We start from the raw sequence: 26,237 nt of genomic DNA on the forward strand, positions 1-26,237 counted from the left end.
ATTGAACCCAGTGCCTTGTGCATGCTAGGTGAGCGCTCTGCCACTGAGCCACAACCCCAGCCCCTCGATAGGTTCTTCATCAAGAGAAATGACAATCCTTAATGCTGGGCACTGCAATAGACATGATCAATTTACAGCAAACAATTCTAGATTAATTAATTCTAAGCACTTCGAACACACTTAATCTTGGAAGGCTAAAGACAGACTTCCCTCTGTGTGCTAAGTTCAAGTGTCAGGTCAAAAGTCTCAAGTCTTGAGCTCTCAGTCCAGCAGGTGCACACTCACTCAGACCACGGTGATCACATCAGGAACCAAGGCTTCTCCTGGGGTGGAGCTGACGGCGGGTCCTAGGGAGAAGTTGGGGCCCTCACCAGGGTCAAGATGTGGCTGTAGAGTTTGAGGGCGGTGAAGAAAATGCAGAGGATCAGCAAACGGTGAGAAGTGTTGGGATCCACCCAGGTCCTCCCCAGGCTGTCCAGCTCGGGGGCATCAGAGTCAACTGGCTGGATCCCCGTTCATCAGCTCTATTATTTATACTAAATTTTGAGACTCTTGACCCCCCTTTCAATCCTTATCAGCTGCCACCAGATTTCTCAGTGACATCATTTCCCTGGGGTTAAAACATCTGTTCTGGTGGTCCCACCCTGCTCTTCTCGCCTTCCCCTCTTTTCGGCAAGGAGAGCCGGCCAGAGGCTTCACTCTGAGTTTGTCAGGGTTGGGGGAAGTGACTTGTTTGTGCCTGAGGGCCACACTGGAGGGCTCCTTTAGGTGCTCCAGGTGAGACTGCAGGTTTCAAACTGGAGTTTTTTAATTGGAGTTGCTTAGGCTCAGGCCTAAGGCCATCCTCATATCATGTCACTGAAAAATGTTTGAAATGAATTTTTGGTGGCCGCACAATGCTTTGTCAACAGAGAGGTTCATGAGGGTGCTTCGTGTCAGCCTTTAATATCGCTGTTTAAAAACCCTTGCTAATTTCATAAGCAAAGGTCAGTTTCTTATTGTCGCTTAGATTTGCATGTCCCCATTGCTATTGGGGTCGTGGGGTTTTCTTTTTTAAAAGTCAGATGTACTTCTCTAAATTGTTTGCTCGTGTTGTGTTCTTTGTCTATCTTCTGCTTTTAAAATCTGTCACCCCAGCTTCATTGAAGTGTACTTAATAGAAAATAAACTCATTTCTAAATGGGAGTTTAACGGGCTTTGCAGTCAGGCGGGCATTTTTGCTGTGCTGGCAATGGGAACCTGGGCCTCTGGTCACCGCTGACCTGCCCCCGTCACTGTCGTTATCAGAGGTGGGTTCCCGCAGACGTGCTGTTGGGCTGGACTCCTCTCCCGGGCCATCCGGTCAGGCCTCACCCTCGGGTTGCAGGCTCTGCTCTCCATTAGTCCCGCCCTGGCTGGTGGGCGTTGGGCTGGTTGGGGTTTGGGGCCGGCGTGGGAGATGCTCCTAGGAACACCCACGAACAGGTCTTGTGTGGACACGTGTTTTTGTGGCTCGTGGGCACATGTCTAGTGGTGCTGTCACCAGATTGTGTGGCACCATCAGCCTGTTCTCCAAAGTACCCGCGTGCCCTGCGCCTTGGCCCGCAGTGAGAAGGTGCCAGCGGCTCCACTGCTGGCCGGGTGCCCCGTCTTCCGTTCTGGTGATGTGCGGACGGGTCTCCTTCGGGTTTAGTTGCAGTTTGCTGATGATTTAGCGGCACTGACCTGTTTTCATGTGATGTTGGCCTTTCATGTACCTTTCCCCATGTGTTTTACTGGTGCATTCTAACTGTGGGTGACGGGAGTCACTGCCACGTATTCGTACATGCACACGATGTGATTTGGCCCACTCAAGGCCACTCTGTCTTCCAGCTCTTGATTTGCCTTCTGCATAGTCTATTAGAGAGAATTTCACTGAACATTCTATTTGATTTATTGTGCCTTTCATTTCCAAGATTTCTGTCTTGGTTTCATTTCAATATCTCTATCTCTTTATTAAATTCTCATTAATATTCTGTATACTTCCTAAATTCATTTAGTTGTTTTTCTGTGTTCTCTCAGAATTTATTGATCATTTTCTAATCATTTTTTTAATTTCTTAACCTGGCATTTCATCTACTTCAGTGTCTTTGGAGTCATTGCAAGTGAATGATTAACTTCAGGAGGATCCCGTTGTCTCATTTTTTCATACTTCTCGTATTCCTGTGTTGGGGTTTGTGCAGTCTGTTGGGATGGATTTTTGATTGGTGTCTTTCATTAATTTAAGGAATGTTCTTTCTATTCCTTAAATGCTAATATATATTGAATTTTTAAAAATACTTTTCCAAATAAATTTTGATGAATAAATAAGTTTTTCCTCCATTACCCTACTAATAGGGTGAACTACATTCATTGATTTTTCAAAAGTTAAACCCACCTTTGTGTCTTAGGATTAAGGTTCACTTGGTTGTACCTCATTATCCATTTTGTATATTGTTGGGTTTACTTGCTAAATTTTGTTAAGAATATTTTTGCATGTTTTTCCAGGAGTGATATTTGCCTAGTAGTGCCTTTTCTTATAAAATCTCTGGATTTGGGATCAGAGTAACACTGGTCTCAAAAAATGCCTTGAGGAATGTTTCCTTCCTGAACTCTGCCACCAGACTGGCATTAATTTATTAAACGTGCAATTGAATCCACCTGAGAAGCCATGTGCACTGGGACTTTTCTTTGGGGAAATATTTTAAGTCACAAGTTAAATTTTGAAAAGACTAACATAGATCTATTCAAATTTTCTCCTCCTTTTTGGGACATTTTGGTAATTTGTGTTTTTGAAAATAATCCATTTCATCTTATTGCCAGATATATCAGCATAATGCTACTTGTAACATTCCCTCATCATCTTTAAAAAAAAATCCACTTATTTTAGAGCAGCTTTACGTTAACAGCAGGACTGTGAAGGGAGCCTGTGGCGTTCTAGAGCACTCTCGGCTGACCCCGTTGTTATTAACGTCTTTCATTACTGCACTTTCACAATTAATGGATCAGTATTAATATATGTGTCAACTAAGGCCCTTAAATCACTCATATTTCCTCAGTTTTTCTCTAAAATCCTTTGTTATTGTTGTTGTTGTTATATGACATTATTTGGGGATGCCCCATTACATTTTGGGATGCCCTTAGACTCCTCTTGATTATGACAGTTAATCAGGATCTGGTTGTTTAGTGACCTTGCAAGCTTTGAGGATTACTGGTTAGAAATTTTAAAGAATGTCCTTACTTTGGGATTTGGCTGATTAGACAGCAGTAGCATGTCTTTTGTGAGAAAGGCCACAGAGGTGAAGTGCATGGTCACCACATCACTCCAAAAGTGCTTGTTATCCGTATGACTTTTCGCTATTGACGGTAACCTTGATCACCTAGCTAAAGGTCATGTTCTTTCCAACTTAGGTTTATTATATTATAAATGTGACTCTTTTATGAAAGCATAAATTTAAATCTTTAAAAATCCATTCTGGGAGCTGGGGTTGTGGCTCAGTGGTAGAGTGCTCACCTAGCACATGTGAGGTGCACTGGGTTCAATCCTCAGCACCACATAAAAACAAATAAAACAAAGTTATTGTGTCCATCTACAACTTAAAAATTTTTAAATTATTATTATTATTATTTATTATTATATTCTGATAATCTCTATTTTTCAGTTGAAGAATATGGTATATTAACACTGAAAAGAATATTCAGATGTTTAGTTCGAGTCTCCATTTATTCTTTGTCCCCTCGGTTTTTAAAAATTTTCTTCTGTTTTTGTTTTTTCTTTATTCTTTCCTCTTGCCTTCTTTTTAGATGATCTGAATATCTTAAACATTAATTAAACATTAATTTTCTTGTTATCTTTAGGTATATTTCTTTGCATCATTCTTCGTTGTTGCTCTGAGGTTATAATATGCACTCCTAACTTGTTCCAGTTTGCATAGAGCTGATCCTGTACCACTCACATAAAACAGAACCTGGGCAGGCATATAGGTCTGTTCTGCCCGCCACGCCATTCACACTCTGGATGTAGTGCCTGTGCAGAAACCCCACAAGACAATGTCAGTTGTAGATTTACAGGTACGCTAAGAGATAGCAAAGAGTCCTTCCTCTTCTCGGACATTTTCCATTCCAACCCTTTCTCCTTCCTTTCTGAGGGGCCAGGGCCTCCTTCTGCTGTCATTTCCCTTCAGCCTGAAGACTTCCCGGGCTGAGCTGTCGGTGGCTAATGATGGATCACCTTGTTTTTCTTTTTATTTAGAACGTCTAATTTCTTTTTCGTTGCTGAAGGATATTTTCTTGGACAGGAAGTCCATGGGTGACATTTCTTTCCTTCAGTGCTTTCTGGCATTGTCCCCACTGCTGGCCTTCCGTTGTTCTGGATGGAAACAATCGCTTCGGTTCCTGCTCCAGTGGGTAAAGAGTCGTTCTTCTCTTGTAGAATTCAAGATTCGCCTTTGAGGGCCGTGGCTGTGGCTCAGTGGTGGAGCACGTGCCTAGCACAGGTGAGGCTCTGTGTCCCATCCTTAGCGCCACATATAAATAAATAAATAAAAGTATTGTGTCCATCTACAACTAAAAAAAATTAGGAAAAAAAAAGAGTCACCTTTGAGTCTGACTTACAACTTAGCACTGAAGCTGTGCCTTTGCATGGCTTTGTTGTGTGTGTCCTGCTGCTTGGTGTTTGTGTTGTGTCCTAAATCTGTAGATATATATTTTTAATCAAATTTGGAAAAATTTGTCCTTCGTTTCTTTAAATATTTTTTCTTCCCCACTCTCTTTCTCCTCTCCTTCTGTGATTCCAGCTACACGTATATAAGACCCTCTGGTATTCTATAACATGTTTTGAGTCTCAGATGAGATTTCCTATCTTTGGACTTAATATGAGCATATTTTCATTCATTTCATCAGGAACAGTTATTATCATTGCTTTTAAAATCCTTGTCTGTTAGTGTTAACATTGGGTTATCTCTGTTGATTTTCTTTTTCCCTTAGTGCATGCTCCATTTTTCTTGTTTATATTTGGAAGGCATCTTAGAAATTTGGAATGATCAATTCAGGAGATAATAAATTTGGATATCTTTCCTAGTGAATGTAGTATATTTTGTTTTAGCCACTGTATTGGTTGGACTCAAACTGCACACTCTTGTTTCTTTGGTGGCAGTCCTGATCTGAGTTCAGCTCCTTTGTGCTTATCTGAGGTGTTTGGAGTGTTTTCTGAGCATGTGAGCTTCAGGAGCCAGGCAGAAATGTGGTGAGACAGTTGAAGAGATTCCTGTCTGGCTCTTTCCCTTCTAGGACTTTCTCCCTAGTGACCACGGGTAACCAGCAATTGGCCTTCTACTTTCCAGACCAGAAAGGCTTCTTTTTTAGTTCACTTTTTTGATGGTGCTCGTGCCCCACCTCGTGCTGCAGTACTAGCCTGAGGCTGGAGGGACTGAGAGCGGCCCACCTCCCCTCTCTCAGCGTGGATTCCCACCAGCCTTTCCTGCTTCTCCTCACGGTGCAGCTGTTTTTGGTGTTAACCCAGAGTGCACCGTGATTACCTGCAGGAAAGTTGGTCCAATAGAATCTCATGCTACTGGAAGAAGTCAGGTTTTAGTATTTTCATATTAATTTCCAAAATAAACACTTTGTTTGATGATGTTAGTGGTTTATTGTGCATAGTTACAGTAGATAATGTTGTTTGGCTGTTTGATATTTCTGTTTTACAAACATTTTTTATTTTGATATAATTAAATAGTTTAGGGTTTCTTATTTAAGAATAAATGCCTTCCTATTCAAGTATCAAATAAGTATATACCTAGGTTTTCTTCTAGGTTTTTTTGTGTCGCAGTTTTAAATTTAACTTTTAATCCATTTTAATTTACTTTAATATCTGGTACCAAGGGAAGATCTCATTTGGTATTTTTCCCAAAAAGAAAGGCAATTTGGTAAGTAATATATTGATGCTGATTCTATTTTTAATAGTAGCCATAATGTTCCTATAATAGGAAATTAATTTCCAACTTGCTGAAATTTAGGATGGAAATTAATATTGTCAAATTACATCAAAGTTTGGGAAAGAAAAACTGTGTAAGAAGGAAACATTTTTGTGTGTGTGAATAGTAGCACACCAAACCCAGGACCCTTGTCTAGCTGTCCTTGTCTCGGTGCCCGACAAATCCACTCGTCGGTCTCCTTCTCACTGCCACGAACACGTGCTAGAAGTAGGAGTGATGACCTCTTCCCACCATTAGCTGCTCTGATGGTGATCAGTAACAGTGCTTTGGAAGGGTCAGGGGCTCTGTTCTGGATCCTGAATGGTGGGTGATGACCAGGAGGGAGACGGTGGGTGAGTCCAAGGCACTGTTGTGAGGGTCAGGGAGGAACGAGCGAGGCTGGTTTCAGATCTGACTACGCACCACAAGGGGGATGGGAAAGGACTGGGGGTGTGGCAGTGGCACAGGAAGCCCATGGAGGGTCCAGGAGAGGGAGGAGCAGACCCCTTTTGAGGAGCTGCAAGGGCGATGTGCTGGTGCAGAGAGCAGCGGGTGCCGCGGGGAGGCTAGAGGCCAGCAGGGCCAAGCCTCGCAGGCTTGGAAGTTCCAGGACAGGTGTTGTCCGAGGAGCGGTGGAGAGGGACGGGATGATTTTAAGCAAGGGGGTCTTCTGATCAGATCTTCATTTCAAAAAGTTCTGGCTGGCGGGAATATGGAGTAAGGCAAGAGCATTGCAGAGAGACAAGACAAGCACAGGGAGACTAGTTAGGAGATAGTTGCAAAACCCCGTGTTAGAGAAGACCGGCGCTCGGTGCTGTGTGGTGGACGGACAGCTGGCCGGCTGTCCATGGAACAGTCCAGACTGAGTCTCCGGCTCCTTGCTTTGTTTCCCACCGTCCCTTTTCACTTGCTGGCAGATCAGTTCTTCTTCCTGAAGGAAACACGGGCAGACCTGGCCTTCCCAGGTGGTCTTGATCATACCAAGACCTCTGTTTAGAAATGTGGCAGCCTGAGTCCTGGCACTCACACCCGTAGGCAGGATTTCATGTGGACTGTGCTCCTGCCACCTGTGAGGGCATTGCAGGTGAGAGCAAAGGGGCTCGATGGCAGCTTCCCCTGTGTCCACCTGCACAGGAGGGAGAGGAAGAAGACGGGTGCGAGTTCTTAGATGGCACCACCCAGGGCCTGGGCCCAGCGAGAGTCTAAAGTACTTTTTTCCAACCAAGCCTTGGCTGGCTTTGGATCTCACATTTGATGAAGGCAAGCACATCTCCTTCCCAGCTGAATGACGGTCCCTTCAGTGTGTTGGTTCCTCCCGGTGGCCCTCTCAGTTAGGTCTGTGATGCCCTGTGTGGGTCTGTGATGCCCTGTGTGGGTCTGTGTTGCCCCGTGTGGGTCTGTGTTGCCCCCTGTGGGTCTGTGTGCACCTGCTCTTGACCTCGAAGCATCCTCTGGAAGCCCAGGAATACTTTCCTGATGACTGATGGGGAAGCCAGCCAGTGCCCCACCCCCAATCCACGCTGGCAGCTAGCTCCCCTTTCACTTGCAAGATTTCTAGGTGGACCCACATCACCATCCTAATTGTAGGGGATACGTGTCAAGATCCTCGAGAGGAACTGTCACTATGCAACGGCTCACTCTGTTCCCTGCACAGGGGAAGCCAATTGGTCCAGAGGTGAGGGGGTGGAACTGGATCGGGATGAGCTGGTTACTGGACCCTCCCTGAGAGGGCCATCTTGCCAGGAGCTGCCTTAGGGACGGTTGCTATAGGAGGTGGGTGATCACAGGCTGGTGGGCACCTACTCACAGGTGGAGGTTGTGCCAAATGACCATCTGGTCCTCATCTCCTGGTGGTGGGAGGTTTTCCAGCTCTGCAGTTCTCCGCGGGCCATTATTGTCACTGATTGGCTTGCCCCAGGGCAATTCCGGGGACATGGCACAGTGCACAGGCTAGAGAGGGAGCTGCCCCGAGGTCCTCCTGCTGGTGAGAAAACTCAGGATAATAAAAGAAAACTTACTTCACGTGATTATCATGGAAGACGAGCTCAAGTGAAGTTAAACAGGGAGTCAGGCCCCAGACCCCATCTCCATGCTTTAGAACCACAGCCCCCAGGTGGGACCAGTTCCTTACACAGGCTTCAGGGGCCAGGCAGCCTCTGGCTGCCCTCAGCTCAGGGCTGGAGTTTGTGGAGCACTGAAAGATCTTCCCCAGCAACCTCCTCTCGCTCGTGCTCCTGGAGGTTTTAACCCCTGCATGGGGTCATCAGTCCGTCTACCCAGCGCTCACCCGGGCAGCCTGTCTCGTGCCCACTTGGCACCTCATAGCTGTAGTCCAAGGGACTTCACCAAAATGAGCTTTTGCCCTCCTGCTGTGGATGGATGGGCGATACTAGTGTGTGGGTGACCACACAGAAAGTCAGGCTGTGTGGTCACCCCTGTGGGTCGTCCAGCCTGCAAGGAGGAGAAGCCTGCTGCTTTTTCTTTATCCCTTGTCCTTCTCCTCCGGGGCCCACTGCTCCGCTCTCTTACAGGTGAGAACAGAGGATGGGAGAAGGAAGCCCCTTGCCTGGTCAGCCAGCCGGAAGGGACGGAGTGGGAGTTGACTTGGGCCTTTCTGAACCCTGCACCGGCTCCTGCTGGTTGCTCCTGCTGGCCTCATGTGACTCCCAAAACACTGGTCCCTGAGTCATGGGAACATATTGATTTTGGAAATTTGTTTTTGAGCAGTTTTCCAATTATTTGTTCCTGCTGAGACTTTATCTGCACAGCTTTTCTGCTGCTGCCTCCTGGCTTCATCCACCTGAATTTATTATCTTAACGTTTGGCAGTTGAGAAGCCCCATCCCCACTCACAGGCCTGGAATCCGGAAGTCGCAGGGCCCTGGGGGAGCTCTTGGGGAAATCCAGTTCCCATCTTGTGGCTTCCACAGGCCGCCTGCCCTTCGGCCCTTTCCTCCCTCTCCCAGCCACCAGTGCCACATCCTCTCCTGGCTGCAGCTCTCTCCATTTTTAAGAACTCACGTGATTCGCTGGCACCCCCTAACTGAGGGGACTTCTCCACCCCAAGGTCCACCCTTGTCACGTGGATGAAGTCCCTTGGCTGTGTGAGGTAAGGCGAGGTGTCTACAGATCCGAGGGTCAGGACATGAGCACCTAGGGGCCTACTGACCACAGCCACGGAATGAGCCTGAAACACAGTGGGCCTTAGAATTTAACCAGTTCCCCTCTTTCCTTCCTGGCATGTGCCACCACCAACAGACACAGAGACAGAGAGCGTGGACTCGGGATCTGTTTGTTTTTTACTTACTTTAAAAAAATCAATTTGTAGTCCTCTTTTACTAAATGATTTTGTTTACCTTGGGTTTGAAATGTCATATAAATTCATTGCTTCCATTTTCAATTCAATATTAAGCATCTAATCTGTGTGGTATTATAGAAAAAATGTTTAATATTTTTGCTTTCTTTTAATCTAGATTTGGACTTAAAACCACCAGTAAAATCAATTGGAAACATTTTTTAGCATCATTTAATGAGCCTCAGGAGTTCGAAGTCAGTTATATGGTTTCCTCAAAAAAACCAAGTAGGTATGTAAAAAAGGAAACTTTAAGTTTGGTTACACAAATCATAATATGTAAAAGGTTGAAGAACATCTGAGTTATTCTTTTTTCCATTTCTTGAATGACCAATTAGTCTCCATTGAATAATTATCAACTTTTACATACCGATTATTTTTCATACATTTTTCTTATTTAAAATACTTTGAACTATGAGGTTGGTATAATTAAGATTCCAGTTTCTAGTTGGGAGATGTAAGACCTGAAGAGACGGTGAGCGAGTCTCGTGCTTGGGCGGGGGTGGCGAGGGACACCGCCTTCCGTGGCGCCCCGAGCTCTGGGTGTGCCCTTGAGTCCCATGGAAGGGGACAGTGCTAATGGTGTCCAGCACTGTGAGGCACAGGTGTCCTGGGTCCTGGGGGTGTCTGCGTCCCTCTCAGATGTGTTGTGACTTCAGCTCACACAACCGCACAGACTGGGGGCGGGGGGCACAGAAATGTGCAAGGGAGGACTTACCAGGGTGTTTTGGAACTTAGACGCTCGTTCTCAGAAGTCCTTTGCTTCTGCATTCTGTATCAATCCCCCCATGAAGTTTGAGAGAAAACCCAGGCTTCCTGATGTCACATGGGCACCAAGAGCACTGTGCTCTGTTGTAAAGCAAAATGTTCCACACAGCAATGCCCGTTTCCCTGGGTCCCTTCCCTGTCTGGGGTCTCTTTAGTATTTAGTGACTGCCCTGGTCATCAGCCTTCCGGTTACTCGGAGCCCCTTCCTGCTCCTGGGATGCCACTCTGTGAGTCCCTGGTATCTGGGTGAGTGAGTGAGCTATGACATGCTGTCTATGGCAGGTCTCGGGGCGATCTGTGGTCTCTCTCCTGGTCTTTTTGAAGTCAGAATCACAGATTTGCAAGATGGCTGACCAGCATGGGGGCAGGGCAAGGGGATGGTGCCACTAATGGATGCTGAGAGGATCACACCCACAGCGGCTGAGTGAGAGTGGGACGACACAAGCACTTTCCACTTCTGGCAAGAGTCGTCTACAAAGAAAGTATTATTATAGTTTTTGTGACGTGCTTGCTTTTTGCATTAAGAAAGGACGAAGTTCAAGAATATAATCTTTCTCCTGTTTCTCTCCTAATCCATTATAGCCTTGGTTCAAGAAACCAACCTCAGAAGGAAAATATTGTCACCAAATTATTTAGACACGGTGAAGACAGCTACATGGCGTTGAAGAAAGCGTTACTGATAATCAACACTGTAAGATTTGAAACCCTTCTCATTGAAAAGCTCATTGTTTTTAAGAAAGCTAACACTCAGAGCAAGACCAATAAAAACTCTGTGTTCACCCATTTATCCATCCAGCGAACGTTTTTGAGCTCCTGTTGTATGCTGGGGCATGCAGGACTCAGCTCAAAAGCTGAGCCTTGCTTGTTTGGTGCCAAACGAATTGCAGTGCAGAGAGCCCAGGGCCATCAGCAGGGAGAGGGCGTCAGGGCCACCAGGAATGGTGGGACTTGCATCAGCCATGCAGCTACCACACACCCCCACTTGCTGGAGCGCCCACCCTGACCTAAAGGCCCCCGGCTCCGCCACGTGGTGCCCGCAGCAGGGCCGGTTCCTAGCTGCCCAGTCGCTGTTGACTTTCTGACCGTGCTGGGCGAGGGCCACGCCGTGGATTGGCCGCTGGCTTTCTCTTGCTGTGAACTTCAGTCCGTTCACCGTATAACGTTTATTTGAGAAAACAGCGCTTCCCTCGTGGGTTATTTCTTAAGCATTTTTGGTAACGGAGTCTCTAGTAAATGATGAGTAGGGTGAATTTCTTGTCCTTAGACTCCAGTGGGACCCTGTGCCAAAGCTTCCTTACTAGAGCATCACTTGGCATCACGGTCCCAGGTGCCGACCCAGGGGAAGGTGCAAGCTCTAGGGCTCACACGGGGAGCCCACCCTGCCTGGCCTGGCCTCCAGGCTGGCGTGTGCCCGCTGTCAGTCTAGGCTGCCGTCGCGCAGGCTCAGTGCTTCTGGGGTGTCTTACCTACTTTAAGCACAGCTGCCCCCTTTATCTGTGAGATGTGCTCCCAGCCCCCCCCATGCCTGAAGACAAGGGTAGGCTGAGGTCCCCACGGCCAGATGCTGCTCCCTGATGGCCCCACCCGAGCAGCGCCTCCCGGCCATTCGTCATTTTGTGAACACGGTGGGTCAAGGGTTCTTACACAACCTGTATACAGCCGAGTGCACGCCACTGTGTGTCCGCCTTCCACCAGAATGGTGTGAAGCAGCGCGTGTTTATAGGCCACTTCCCCTGTTACGTAGTGAACTTATAAATCAGGCACAGTAAAAGATTAATAACGACAAATGATAAAAAAGGTAATTGATATGCTGCCATAAAAGTTATGTGAATGCACTCTCTCCTGCTCTCTCTCTCTCTCTCTCTTTCAATACTTTCTTGTACCATGTAGTACCGACCACAGCTGACCAAGGATAAAAGTGAAGCCAGGTACAGGGAGATGACTGTAATCCTTGGGACTGTGTGACTGGCCTCTCTGAGTGAATAACATTGAGCACCTACTGTGTGTCCGCCCTGTCTAAAGCGATTGGCAGGTACACACTTGGTCCTCTCACTACCGTGTGACGTGGACATTATCATCTCCATTTGACAGGCAAGGAGAGGGGGCCTGGGGCTGGGGCCAGCCTGAGCCACCTGGCTAGTGGAGCAGGGTTTCCAACCAGGCTGCCTGGCCCCTCGCAGGCTCAGGACGAGCCTCCTGGGTACGAGGGCAGAGGCTGTGGTGTGCGCCCACCTCAGGTCCAGTTACTCCACTGAGGCAGTCATTTATGGAGTTTCGTTTTTAGTAGGCATAACGCTGACCACTGCAGACACCGGGTGGTGTCAAAGTCAGGGCTGCGCTGCCCACCAGAGGCCAGCCAGCACACTGGGAAGTGAGCTGAGTGCCCAGCCCGCAGGCCCCACATGCACAGGGGCTGAGCAGCTGGGTGGATGGCACACAGGGGGCTGAGCAGCTGGGTGGATGGCACAGAGCTGCTGCCAGTGACAAGCTCACCCTTGGACTCACACAGGCAGCAATGACGGTCACGCCCCCTGAAGTCATGCTGTGAGGAGTTTCTGACCGGCATGTCCCACCTCCATTTTTCTTGGTCTTGGCCATGGAAAGGACTGGATAAGGAGGAGAGCAGGGAAGGGAGCCAGGAGTAGGCAGGCTGGACACTCCCGCAACAGAGAGGACTGCAGAATAGCTGAAGAAAGGCTGCTTCAGGTCGCCCTGAGTGGGCATCCCTCCCACTTGCTGTGTGTGCTCCCTGCGGACTCTGCTGCCCTCCTGCAAGTGGCCCTGGGCATCGCGACCACTCACCTTTCAGTCAGGCATGGCTCATTTCCTATGGCCACATGCAGTGTGCATCCTGCCTCCTCACCCACGCTTCCTCCTCCTGGTATTATTATTATTATTATTATTATTATTATTATTAGTGCTGGGGACTGAACCCAGCACCTTGTGCTTGCAAGGCAAGCTCTCTACCAACTGAGCTATATCCCCAGCCCCTCCTGGTATTATTTATTGGTGACATGATTTCATTATTAGAAAGCCCGAAAGACTCTTCCCCCAAATGATACAATTAATACTAGAATTTGATTCACTGGAATGAAGATCAGTACACAAAGACCGATACATTTCTGGAAAACTGTAATAAATAATTATAAAAAGAAGAATTTTTAAAGTATTGCTAAAACTTTTTTTAAAAATCAAATACCTATAAATATATCTTAACAATGAAAGCGCAAATTCTCTACATTGAAGAATACAAAGGTTGCTTTTAGAAATAACACCCGTCCTTCACGAACCCTCAGAAGCATGGAAGGAACACTTCCCCCCCCCCCCCCGCATTCCAAGGCCATTGTGACTCCAAGACTGAATTCCCACAGGGGTGTCACGAGAAAAAATGCAGATGAGCACCTTCCTGACTTGGTTGCATTCTCAACCAAAAATAGTGAGTCAAATCCAGCCATGTCACAAGCATTGGATGCTATGAACATGTGGGACTTATCCCTGCACTGCCAGGTTGGTTTAACTTCCCCCAAATCAATGAACATAAGACACAATATGAATAGAGTGAAGGCTGAAACCATATAATCATCTCAGTAGATGGAGAAAAGATACCTAAAAACTCCAACACCCGTTCAAGATAAAACTTTCAACAAACTTGAAACAGAAGAGAAAATTTCTTAACCCAATAAAGGTCATTCATGGCAAACCCTTAGCTAACAGCATAGTGATGATAACAACGGAATGCTTTCCTCCTATGGTCAGGAACCACACAGGGATGCCAGCCCTTGCCACTTCTATTCAGCATCGTGCTACAGTTCTCTACAGTCCAGTCAGGAAAGGAAAAGAAAGAGAAGGCATCCAGATTGGAAAGGAAGAAATGAAACTAGCTTTATTCTAAGACAGTGTGATTGTATCTGTAGGAAATTCTAAGGGAGAGAGAGAACTAATAGCATTCACAAAGGTTGCAGGATATAAGATTAATATACAAGATCATATTTTTGTAAACTAGCAATGAACAATCTGAAAATGAACTTCAGAAAACAATTCCATTCTAATAGCATCAAAAGAATAAAATTCCCAGGAATAAATTAACCAAAGAAGTGCCAGAATTGTACACTGAAAATTATAAAACACTTAGAAGAAATTAAAGGAGACGTAAATGAAGAGACATTCCATATTCGTGGATTGGAGGACTCGACATTACTGAGATTCAGTTCTCTCCAAATTCATCTATGTATTCAGTACAAATGCTATCAAGGTCCAACTGGCTCTTTTATTTTTACAGTTAAAAAAAAAGATCTTAAAACTTACATGAAAATACAAAGATCATGGAATTGCCCAAACAATCTTGGAAAAGAAGAATGAAATTATATTACTTAATCCCCCTGATTTTGAATTCTAGAATAAAGCTACAGTAATAAAGATTTTGGAACCGGCATAAGGATAGACATATAGATCAGTGGAACAAAATTGAGAACCCATAAATACTTATCAGTTCACTTTTTGACAAATCTAATGGGGAAAGGGATTTCAAAATGCTGCTAAAAAAATTGGATATTCATTTCAAAAAGTTGATAAGGATGAGGAGACACTGGAACACTCCCACACTGTTGCGGGGCATGTAACCACCATGGAAAACAGCTTCTTTAAAAATAGAACCTAATTTACCATTTGACCCAGCAATTCCGCACCTAGGTCTAGGCCAAGAGAAATCAAAAAATGTAAGTCCACACAAACACATCGCAAATATTCATAGCAACATTGTTCATAATTTCCAGGCTGAAAATGATCCAAATGGTCGTCCGATGGTGACCAGATATTAAAAGATATTGTAATACTAATCGGGAATAAAAAGGAACAAAGTGCTCGAGCATGCTGTAGCATGGACAGGCCCAGCCACACTCGACTACTGGAAAGAAGCCAGACAGAGAGACCTCATGTTCATTGTATGGTCCTGTCTATAGAACCAATCACACAGAGAATGAAAACAGTTGTTGCCTCAAGCTGTGTGGAAGTAGGGAATGGAGTAAATGTACTTCTTCTGGGGCGGTGACAAGGTCCTACCATTAGTGGTGACGATTACACAGAAATTATTAAAAGTTGCCACGATCCCTTATTTGGGCATAAAAGTTGATTATCTCTCCCAAGCCAAAAACTAAGCATGTATATATATTCCCTGATTTAATTTACCCTAGAGGAATTTATTTTCTTTTCAGATTTGGGTCTCTCTTAGTAAGCACTTTCCATGTCAGTTTTGTTGCATTGATATTCACAGCATCTCTCTGTGAGAGGTAGGGGTTCTTTCCCCTCTTTCCAGTAAACAGGACCTCTCAATTTTCATATTTAATTTACTTGTTGACAATTTTTAATTCTGGGTGAAGAAATGTGCCTCAGAGTATCTTGCTCATAGCATGTTCTTTGTGTGGCGTGGCCGAAAGTGATCTCGCTAAGTAATCGTCCACTGATTTAATTGATGAGGTTGGTCGTACTCAGAACAAGCATAATTAATATTCTTAGTAAAATGGCAAGTTGAAATTGAACTGCCGGGAAGTTCTGAGCCACCAGGTGGGTGTTGGGAGGACCCTTAACACCGTGGACGCCCCTGGGAAGGGGGTCAGCCTGTGTCCCAGAGAGGGGCCTCATCCCTCACCTGGCCGTCTCCTGCCCATCTGGTAGAGAACACGTAGGCAGGGTACTGGGAAGGTTCTGGTACCTCCATGTGCCTGCTCTTGCACATGTGTGACATCATGGTCCCCAATTGAGGTATTCTCATTTCAAATCATAATGCTATTTGGTCAAAGCTCATTCTGTACCAAATTATGCTAAATATATATAATACTTTTCCTTCCTTTTCTGTCTTTTTCTTTTTTAAATTCCCTTGTGTACATACTCGTGCTCAGGAGCGTAATGTAAAGATGACAGGGGAAGAATTGCGACACATCCTAAATTGCGTAACTGTAAACTTAAGTGATTCAGAATTCAAAGAACTGATGCAGATCCTGGACCCCGGGGGCACTGGGACGGTCAGCACCAGCTCCTTCATCGACCTGCTAGAGAACCCCAAGGTAAGTTCCCTAATGACTTCGCTTCTGCTTTTCTCTTTATGGCAGGAAATTCAGTAAAATAAAAGATGCAGATGAAATGTGGTTTGAGTCAGTTAACGACTTCACATTTTCAACTGAATTAATTTTCATTGTAAGTGAGAGTTCACAAGTCATTTAATTTAACTTTTACTCTCCAAATCTCATCAAAGGACAATATTTGACACTTCTGAAAACCCCTCTGTGCTTGTGACCGTGCCTTGGGGGGGTGTTTGTGACAACCACACCATGCGGCTCACCTTTTAAGAAGGCACTGCTTATTACCTCTAGTGACTGACGCTTGCTTTTAGTCTCTGTTTCTTTTGCATGGAGAGTTGACATTTTATTATTATAAATGCATCTGTAACCTTGATAGCTATTAGCATTTAACATTTTGAGACTTTTTAAAGAAACAGATTAGTTTCAGATAATGCAAAAAAGGACAGGCTTTAGCAGATTCTTACTGCAATGTTTGTTGAAGATGTCTTTTAACAGGTACAAATTAGCTTCTGATTTTAGATTTAAGAAGCTGGTGGCTATTTGTCTACATCAAACTGTCACAGAAAAAGAGATGACTCCAGAGAAGGGTCCCAGAAGTTTCCAGAGGTCGGGGGAACTTGACTCAGGACCAGAGGGGTTCTTGGCACATGTGACAGAAAAGAATTTCAGCAGGCACCATGCAAAGTCAGAGATAGAGGTTTATTTAGGAAGTAGATACACACTGAAGGGAGAGTGTGGGCTACAGAGAGTGAGAAGCTCACCTGGGGTGGGGGCTCCACTTTTACAGATGGGCTGTAGTTAGGGGCCGGACTGGAGGTGGAGCCAGGGTGGAGCTGGGCAATCCTGCACCAGTCTTCCCTGAGCTTGCAGGTCAAGGGCGTGTTGCTCAGGTTCACCACTGTGCTTTCTGCAGCTTAGTGGCTTGTGGGTGTTTCCTTTAAGACTCAGTCTCTCTCCTTGTCCTAAATCCCTATCTCAAACCAGTCACATCCAGAGTTGCACCTTTGCCTCAGATATGACGTTTCTATTGAACGGATTTCACTGGGGTGCCTGGCTTTGGAGACAGGGTTGAAAGCATTTGACCAATGCCAGCTGTATCCTGTTCTGGTGGCTTCTGGGTAGGATGCAGTTAACATCATGAATGAGTCCTTCCCCCTGTTGTGGGTTCACACCGTGGTCTTGCAGAGTTGGGTGCACACCCATTGGTTAGCAGTTGGCAGTTTATTACAGGGAACATCTCATGTTTAATTCCCTTCTCTTGGTACCTCTAGAAATTGCCACCGACATGGTGGAGACAGTGTTGGTGGGCCACGCTAGGGAGCTCACTGACGATATCCAGAACTACAAAGATGAAAATGATGATAAAGTCCCGGATCCCAACACACTTCCCTCCACTCTGAGTGTGTGAACCTATTTTGCAAAAGATGGTTAAACTCATAGTTATGTGATCCTGCAGCCTATTTCGTCAACTTCACTTTGTGATGAGCTCATATAGACATAATTAATTTGCATATATAAATCATAGGGTCTGATACCTATCTATTTAAACATGAACGTCTGCTGACGTATTTTCTAGGAAGTGTGGGAAGGCTGACAGGGCAGACAGGGAAGAGTGCCTTGCGGATACTCCCTGCAGGAGGGGCAGTAGCCTTGCTCAGTAGAAACCCTATCAGGTCAGCCAGGCTCACACCCCTCTTTTGGCTTTGGGGGGGGGGCGCTCTAGGGATAAAGCAGAACTTCCAGAAATGGCTGGTGAGGAGCCTGTGTGGCCCTGCCTGTCCTTGGGCTCCCCCAGGTGGCCCTCCCAGGCCTCAGCACTGGGGCTCCTTCCTGCTCCTCCTCCCTGGTGGACCACCTCCAGAGCCCAGCGTGCCCAGCACTGGCTCTGGACCCTCCTGATGCCTCTGGCCACGCCCCATCCTCCAGTTACAGACCTTGGGCAGCCCCTGCTCCCGTGGTGGCCACTGAGCATACTGTGGCCTTCCGGTTACTACTGCCCAGGTACCACAGGGCGTGGCCTCCTGGTCATTGGCTGAATGAGTGGAGGAGAGAAGTTAGAAAGCAGAGGTGTGCAAGCAGGGAAGCGAACAGCACCACGGACCCAGCTCGGGGCTCGTCTTCCCGCCTCGCTTCGACCTGCTCCTCTGTCCTCCAATCCTGTGTGCACGAGGGCACACACACATTTTCTTTTTATTTAAAAAATAGCTTATTGAGGTATAACTGATATTTTTAAAGCTGCACATATGTAATATATACATTTTGGTGAGTTTGGATACAAATTTTCGTGTTATACTTAATTCTATTTAAAAACAGGAGCACATAATCAGTGACACTTTAGTCTGAGTTGTTTTTCATTAATACACTGTTATCATTTAACATCAAGAAAACTCTGCTATCTAATTTTCAAAGATGCTGAACTTCCTGTTATGCTCTAGGTGTCCTCTTCTGTTTTTCCCTTTGGCCGATTTTCCGGCATCTGCTCTCCGGCATCCCTCTAAGATTGGTGCTTGAGTCTAAGATGCTGGAGACAGAAGTGTGGAGAAAATAGCACGTAAGAGACTGTGCTTTATTTTACTCACTACTTTAATGACTTTGAAGAAGAGCGTATGGAGAGAGTGCAAGATGCAGAGCGTCCAGCCGCCCCCATCTCTCCAGCGGCAGACAAGGTCAGCCCTGAGGCTGTAAGTCATCAGACTGTCCGGTCTGACCCACGGGTGCCGTGGTCCAGCTCCTTCCAGACACTCCCGTCAGCGTCACTCGCGGCTTTCTGATCCCCAGCCAGTGCTGGCCGTGGCTCCTTTCTCATTCTGCCATCTTGACACACAAGAACACCACCTCATTATTTGCCTTTATTTAATTTCTAGATGATGGATTTTTATGTTTATCGTATGCTTAAATAAACAAGTGAAAATTAAATACTACCCCCATTTTCATATGGCAACCGGAGGGCAAACTGACCTGCTTCAGGTCTCAGAGCTGGGGGCCAACTGAGGCAGAGCTAAAGTTCAAGTTCAAGTCCAAGACTAAGTCCAAGTCCTTCTGCCTACAAAGCCCCTGCTGCCTTCCTGAACGGCTTTTACTTGTCTGCTTTCTCTTTCCACCCAGACAAGAAGAACTTTGCCCTGTGCAGAGTCCAAGATGCCACTCCACCTGGCCTGGAATTCGGTAAGCAGCACCCGCCTTAGGGTCCCTTCCTGTGTGGTCTGGTGCACAAGGAGTCACTTTGTGAATATGCTTGCTTCTCTGTCAGGTGGAAGAAATGGTTCACGATGCAATCACTAGACATCTGCAAGCTTTCTATGACACGCTGCAGTCATATGACCTCAGAGACACAGGGACCATCAGTCGAAGTAATTTCAAGAAAATCATGCACACTTTCTGCCCATTTTTAACAAATGAACATTTAACAAAGTAAGGTTTTTGTTTACAAAATTAATTCACTTCATGGCTTTCATTGTCTCACAAATCCAAATATTTAATGTTGTTTTGCAATGCTAATAGCTTAAGTTAATGATAGCTATTATTGATCAAGTCCTTCCTAAGCATTGGTCATCGGCTAAGGGTTCAACGTACATTAGGATTCAGACCTGACCATAGTCGTGTGGGGAGGCTAGGTTCACCCCTCTCATGGGTGGAGAAAACACAGGCCTAGGGGGTGGACCTTAACCCCAGGTCACGGGTAAGTTTGGAGCCTTGGTTGGTCTGGCTCTCTAGCCACCCAGATCTTTTTGTTGTTTTTGCCAAGCAAATATTATGCTTTAGTCTTTTGTAGTATCTTGTAAGATGCAAGATTTCATCTGAACCTCCTGCGCCGTAGTCACTTCAGTTAAACTGGCTGAGTTTGCAGGTCCGAGCATCATTGAGAGTCACTCACGGTCTTAAAAATTCCTCAAAGGAATTTCATCCTATGGAGTGTGTCTGTCATTCTTTGCTGTCCAAGAAATTAAAACTGAGGTATTTAAAAAGAGTCATCGTGGAAAACACACATACTTGTATTTCCATGCAGGCTCAAGGTCAAAATAATGATTTGTGGGTGTCAGTACAGTGACGGGCATCGTGGCAGGTGTAACCCAAGAGCCCAGTTAGAAGTGCTGTTAGGAACTGAGTCACTCTCTGAAAACCTATTCCTAGCTCCTATTTAGACTCTCCCCCACAACCTTAGGGACGCTGGGAAACAGGCCACTCGAGCACACATTCCCGGGGGTCAAGCAGGGCATGGTCACACAGCTGTGGCCTCGGCAGGGCTCCCCAGGAGGCAGTGTGGAAAGGCAGTTGATGCCTTGGGGTCAACAAGAAATAGTCTTGGCCTCGCTGATGCCCAGAGGCATCCTCAGATAGCACCTGACAAGCTCCTGTCTGGCACTCACAGTTCTGCCTCACAGAGCTCGTAGCCAGCTCAGAGTGCCAGACCCCACCCACCGCTGATGCCTTGTGGGTCTTAATGAATTTGTGGAAGTTTATTTTGGTCTTTAGGCATCACCGAGTTTGCAACAATGCATAAGTTTACAATTAGAAACATATTTAGCAAAGTATTGAAGAAGAAATCAATCCTAGGACGTTGAAGGGTGGGTGGTCCCACCACAAAAACAGAGAAAGAAAGAGAAACCAGTCTCACTAGACTAGTGGTTTTCTACATTTTCTAAAATATTTTCATATGCTAAAATTCCAATATAAGTACTTAAATGAGAAAAAATTCTTTCTTTACACGTCTTGTGTCTTTATTGTGGTGAACTTTATATGCAATAAGCTCCACATATTTAAACAATATCATTTGATGAAATTCCTCATGTGTCCACATCCACGAAGCCACCACAGGGTATTAATCAAGACATCAAACTTGAAATCTTTCTTGTGCCTTTGTGCAATGATCATTCCCCATCCCCCCCACCAAACACTGACCTGCTGTTACTGTAGATTGTTTTGCATTCTCTAGGACTTCATGTAAGTGGGAGAATGCAGGATTCTCTTCTTTGGTCTGAATTTATTGACTCAGCATAATGATGTTCAGACTCATTCTTATGGTACATATATCGACCGTTTGGTCTTTTTTTTTTTTGCTGAATTGTATTCCATTTTACTGGCACGGCCTCGCCAGTTTGTGGATCCATTTATCTGTTGATGGACATGTTTGGTGTCCAGTTTGGGGTTTAAAAATAAGCAGTGTGCCTTGTACAACTCTTTGTGTAGACAGGTTTTATTTCTCCTACTGCCTAGGAGTAGAATGGCTAGTTCCTCTGATAACTGTATATTCAGTTGGCAAACTGTCTCCCAAAGTGGCCACACTGCTGCACACACCGTGAGCAGAGGTGAAGGCTGTAGTTACCATGTGCCCGTCATGCTGGGTGTGTTGATTGAAGCCATTCTAATGGCATGCCCTGTTCTCCACTCTCAGACTCGGCAGTAAGTTTCAGGACACAGTTTCAGGAAGAATCCTGTACAAGAAATTTCTGGCATGTGTTGGAATTAAGGACCTGCCCACTATGCCTCCCATTTGTGTTTCCAAGGACAAGTCAAGTGAACATTTCCAGAAAGAGCAGCAGCAGCCGCCAGATCTTTCAGAGAGGTAAAGAAAGGGAAGCCATGGTGGAGTAGGCTTTAGTAGCTGTTTGTTGGCTAAATGAGTATTTTAATAGTTTATAATTTAAATAAGAAAGACGCTGCCCGTACACACAGAGATGAGAGTCCCTGAATTTTAGGGCAGGGGTTGAAACCACCTATGAACTTTAGGAATGCAAGTGCATTCCAGTTCTCCTGCACCTGGTGGCCAGCCTGGGTCAGGGCCTGGGACTCACCTCCCTGAGAGGCTCCACGGCTGTGCTCTTCCCTCCCCACGCTCACGTCCGCTCTCCTCCAGAGACCGAGATTCCTCACCACTGTCATAGTTACTGCAAAACACGCCAGCCAGCCAGCTAACGCTCTCTAATGTGGATGCTGGAAATATTTAAATGATTGCCAAATTGAATTGTAACCATAAAACACACTTAGTAAATCTATAAAAAGCTGGACTGATGAATATTCTAGTTCTTCATTTTGAAAAATCAGCCTTGGTCTAATGAAAAGATATTCTTTTAGCTTGCTTGTCCTTAGCTTGTCATAAATCATGGCAGAGGGAGAACTCGGAGACTCCGCGGGCTCACATCCCTGTAAAAATGTTCTCAAGTGTAGAGCAACGGGAATATGTTAATGATATGATAACGAAATTTGAATGTCTGACTTTCCAATAGTAGCTTTATAAACGAGCAGAGAGGGCATTTTAAGGGAAAGGTTGGATATTCTGTGAGGGTCGGCTTCTGAACGCCCTGGGAGGAGCGATGGCAATTAAGCAGTGCGTGAAGTCAGACTTTGCCGGAGCCTTGGAAGTTGGGGGAGCAGAGCAGGAGTGGACGTTTCTGCCCACGACTGTCTTGTCCCCTTCTGGAGAGAGAGCAGGGGCAGCAGTTATCTTCCCTGCACACACACGTGCACTTGCAGCACACACAAAATCACACCTCCCGGATCCAGTCAGTCTGCAGATCTCGCGGCTCCCTTTCCTTCCATGGCCCTTGGTGATTCCTTGGTCTACCTACCACAAAATGACCTACTTCTCCCATTTGAAGTCTTACGTTGGGCCCAGTTCATTAAAAAATCCCTCACGGGCACCAGGCCCACACCATTTTCACGCAGCTCAAAGCGCATCTGGGTCAGCCCGAGGACGACAGCCCCGCCCCCCGTCCTGCCCACTGCAGCACGTTCCAGAGCTCAGGGGTCTGGGCAGCCCCACCTTGCTGAGCATCTGTGTCCTCACTTGGAAGTGGGGACGGGGTCCTCTCTGCTGTTGTGGGGCAAAGAGAGGACGGGCCAGACCCACGGGATGCGCCCATCTGAACATCCGCTTGTGCTTTTAGAACCAAGCCCCCCGAGGGTACAACCACCGAGACCAAGAACATGACCCAGGAGGAAGTCACTGAAAAACTCAAAACCTGTGTCCAGGGGCAGGACCCCGTGTTCAGGCAACGGTTTCTCGAGGTCAGCCAGGAGCCTGAGGGGAAGATCGACCTGTGTGACTTCAGGAAGGTAGGAGAAGGGGTCTGCTGTGCCACTGTCCCTGCAGAGCCAGGGGCTTCCCGGTGCCAGCACACTTCACCAGGGCAGAGCCCAGTCTCCAGTGTGCTGTAGTCTGGGACAGAGCAAAGCCGTTGCTGGTCACCTCCCAGAGTTCAAAAGGACTCTGTGGCAATCCCCTCCTAGAATACTTCCAACAGGGGTGTGGCCAGCTTTTGATGAACTTTTAAAACAAGAAAGTCTGTTACCTTGCCTGGCTGTCTCGCGATGCTGTGATAACAGATCTGGGGGTTGTTTCTCTAGAAAATTGAAAAAAAAAAAAACAACCCAGCCTGGCAATGAAATTCGGAGGTGCAGAGGGCCGGTCTGCTGTGCTCACGGGAACTCGAGCCTCTGCTACAGAGGCTCAGCCTGGAGGCTGCGCAGCTCCCAGGAGTTAATGTAAACCGTTGCTTCAGATTCCTATCTGCCCCTCCAGGGGCTCAGCTCTCAGCTGTTTTTAAGAAAAGCATTTTGGTCAACATGTTGCCGCGTCCATGGGGACAAATGTGGAAGGAGTGGAATGTGTCTCCAAGAAGGGGATGACTCCACCAGTGGCCGCTGTTTTCCTGGTGCCTGCCCCATGCCAGGCACGGTAACAAGCTCTTTCTGGGTCTTATTTCTGAGCCCCATGGAGCTCATTCAGCTCATTTCCTGGATGGACAAGATGGGGCAGGGCTCAGGGCGCCCACGGGGTAGGGAGCTATGGAGATGGTCCCGACATTCCTCCTCCCAAAACGGAGCAAAGCCAGAGATGGGCTTTTGTGAGCACCAGGGGGGACAAGGGGATCCGACTCCAGAGGTGCTAGACGTAGGGGAGGGGGAGGAGGAAGTCAAGTGGTTCCCCGGGTCCTGGCTTGGGGGATCAGGTGGGGATACTGAGTGATGATGTAGCGGGAGCAGGTACAGGGAGTCTGGGGGCATTGCAGGGGTTTCACAGGGTGCCAGTCACCTAGTCTCACTGCTCCCCTGCCCCACCCCTGCAGGGCCCTGTTCCGGGTCCTGGCCCTAAGGCACAGCACTGGGACTCGGAGTTCACCCACAGGCGCACTGGGGCCTGCTGGTCTGAGAGGGCAGGTGGCTGCCCTGGAGCAATGGCAGACGCGGCCAGGGCTGGGGCTCCCAGGGCAGCTCTCCTCTGGGCACCCGGGCCCTCAGCTTGGCAGAGATGTGCGTCAGGAGCAGGAGTTAGAAATGGCTGAGCCAGTGTCCCAACTCCTCATGTCCCTGCCCCCTCTTCTGCCCTGCTGGAGGCAGAGCCTTGCCTAGCACCAAGTGCACCTTCCTCCTTCCTCCCCAGAGCTCCCGTCCCTCTGTGTGACCAGACTCCCAGGCCCAGGAATCGGAACCCTCCCCACTACCAGCAATTCCTGATGCCATCCATTTCCCACTCAGGGAACAGGGACCCCGGCCTACGCAGCCTCTGGACACAGTGGGTGGGATGAGTAATGGAACGATCATGACTGAGCAAACTAGATCTTTCAAAAAGTCAGGTATTAAACATGTCCACTCGTCTGGTTTTCAGTTTTCTATTGGGAGCATTCAACCCTGATCAGTAAATAAAACAGATATTTTAAAAACTCTTTTTGTGTATCATGGTCAGTTAACAGAAAGGAAGAATGTAAAACCAAGGGCATAATAAGAGGGCAGAGACTTCCTAGGGAAAGACGCAGATGTTCCACACGCAACAAAGACGGGGAGAGATCTCATTGATATCTTTGCCAGCCACGCACCCCTGGGCCTTTGCAGTTGTGGCTTTCAATCTCAGGCAGGCTCTGGTGACAGTCAGTGCAGGGAATTCCTGGGGCCCCTCGGGCCTGCCTGGGTCTGGGGGCGAGGGAGATGCCTGGGGAAAAGCATCTCTATTGTGGGTGGGAGGACTGGCTTGGGTTAGTTCCGGAGCTTCCTCTTCCACATGGCTCTGAGTTAGTAGATGTTTTAAGGAACTGACCAGCTTTGTGTTTGAGGACCCCACGGCTCATTTGTGTCAGTCCCAGTCCCACGTGACCACGAGACGTCTGCACTTCTCCGTCCTCTCTGCAGAGGCCACAGCAGGATCTCTCAGCACACGGCTGAATAGGCAAGTCCCTCTGGGGCTCAAGAGGCTGCACCTCCATGTCAGCCGACCCCGTCTTAGGCTTCTCAGTGTTTGCCTTTGGCACCCAGGGCCTTGCCCCCTGGTGGGCGGGATCCCCTAAGTGCCACAACAGTGTGGGGACTTTTGTCCAGAGTGCAGGCCACATCTGGAAGGGAGACCAGTTCTGGGCTGAGCCCTCTCAAGTCTTTATTTCTATTTACTTATTTATTTTGGTGCTGGGGTTTGAACCCAGGAGTGCTCTACCACTGGGCCACATCCCCAGCCCTTTATATTTTTTATTTTGAGACAGGGTCTTGCTAAATTCCTGAAGCTGACTTTGAACTTGCTTCAGTTGCTAGCATTACAGGCCCGTATCACTGCACCCAGCTAAAGTCCTTAACTTGCCACCCTGTTGCCATGTAATTAACCCCAGCTTTCCTGGAGAGGCCCGCTGCCTGGCCACAGACCCCTCCATCCCAATTCATCATCAGCGGCTCCCAGGCGAGTGCAGGTGCATATCCCGAGTTGTCCTCTGAAGGGTCCCTCAGTCTTGCTGCTTCCCCGAACTCTGATGCTCTCGAGGGTCCCAGCCGAGCCCGACCTTGCTAGTTGTCCTCATTGATGGTGTCTGCTTCCTGTGAATTAGTCCACCCCATCTGGAAGCAGTAATAAATGCATGTGTGTTGTTATTTTCTCTATTGTATATTGTTTTACATTTCATTTATTTCTGTTGTTACATTATTTCCTTCCTTTTACTTGATTGGATTTAACTTGCTTTCACTTCTCTAATTTCTTGAGATAGAATTTTAGATAATTGATTTCAGCCTTTATTTCTCTAACGTATGAATTTATGCTATACATTTCCCTCAAAGTACAGGGTTTGCTACACCATACAAAATTTTTATATTATATTTTCAT

The 26,237-nt window shown here is 46.9% G+C and overlaps 1 protein-coding gene across 1 annotated transcript in view; it reads left to right on the forward strand.

Moving 5' to 3' along the window:
* The window catches only part of LOC144254852 (EF-hand calcium-binding domain-containing protein 6-like), a 115,308-nt gene that overhangs the window by 85,642 nt on the left and 3,429 nt on the right, over window positions 1–26,237 (forward strand). Inside the window, exons 14-22 of the mRNA XM_077798486.1 lie at window positions 9,442–9,552; window positions 10,671–10,779; window positions 12,397–12,408; window positions 15,493–15,502; window positions 16,005–16,147; window positions 19,268–19,327; window positions 19,413–19,573; window positions 21,555–21,725; window positions 23,047–23,215. Of these exons, the coding sequence (XP_077654612.1) occupies window positions 9,442–9,552; window positions 10,671–10,779; window positions 12,397–12,408; window positions 15,493–15,502; window positions 16,005–16,147; window positions 19,268–19,327; window positions 19,413–19,573; window positions 21,555–21,725; window positions 23,047–23,215 (946 nt within the window). The remainder of the gene's footprint in view (window positions 1–9,441; window positions 9,553–10,670; window positions 10,780–12,396; window positions 12,409–15,492; window positions 15,503–16,004; window positions 16,148–19,267; window positions 19,328–19,412; window positions 19,574–21,554; window positions 21,726–23,046; window positions 23,216–26,237) is intronic.

This window comes from Urocitellus parryii, chromosome 5 (genome assembly GCF_045843805.1).
Source record: "Urocitellus parryii isolate mUroPar1 chromosome 5, mUroPar1.hap1, whole genome shotgun sequence".
Lineage (NCBI taxonomy): Eukaryota > Metazoa > Chordata > Mammalia > Rodentia > Sciuridae > Urocitellus > Urocitellus parryii.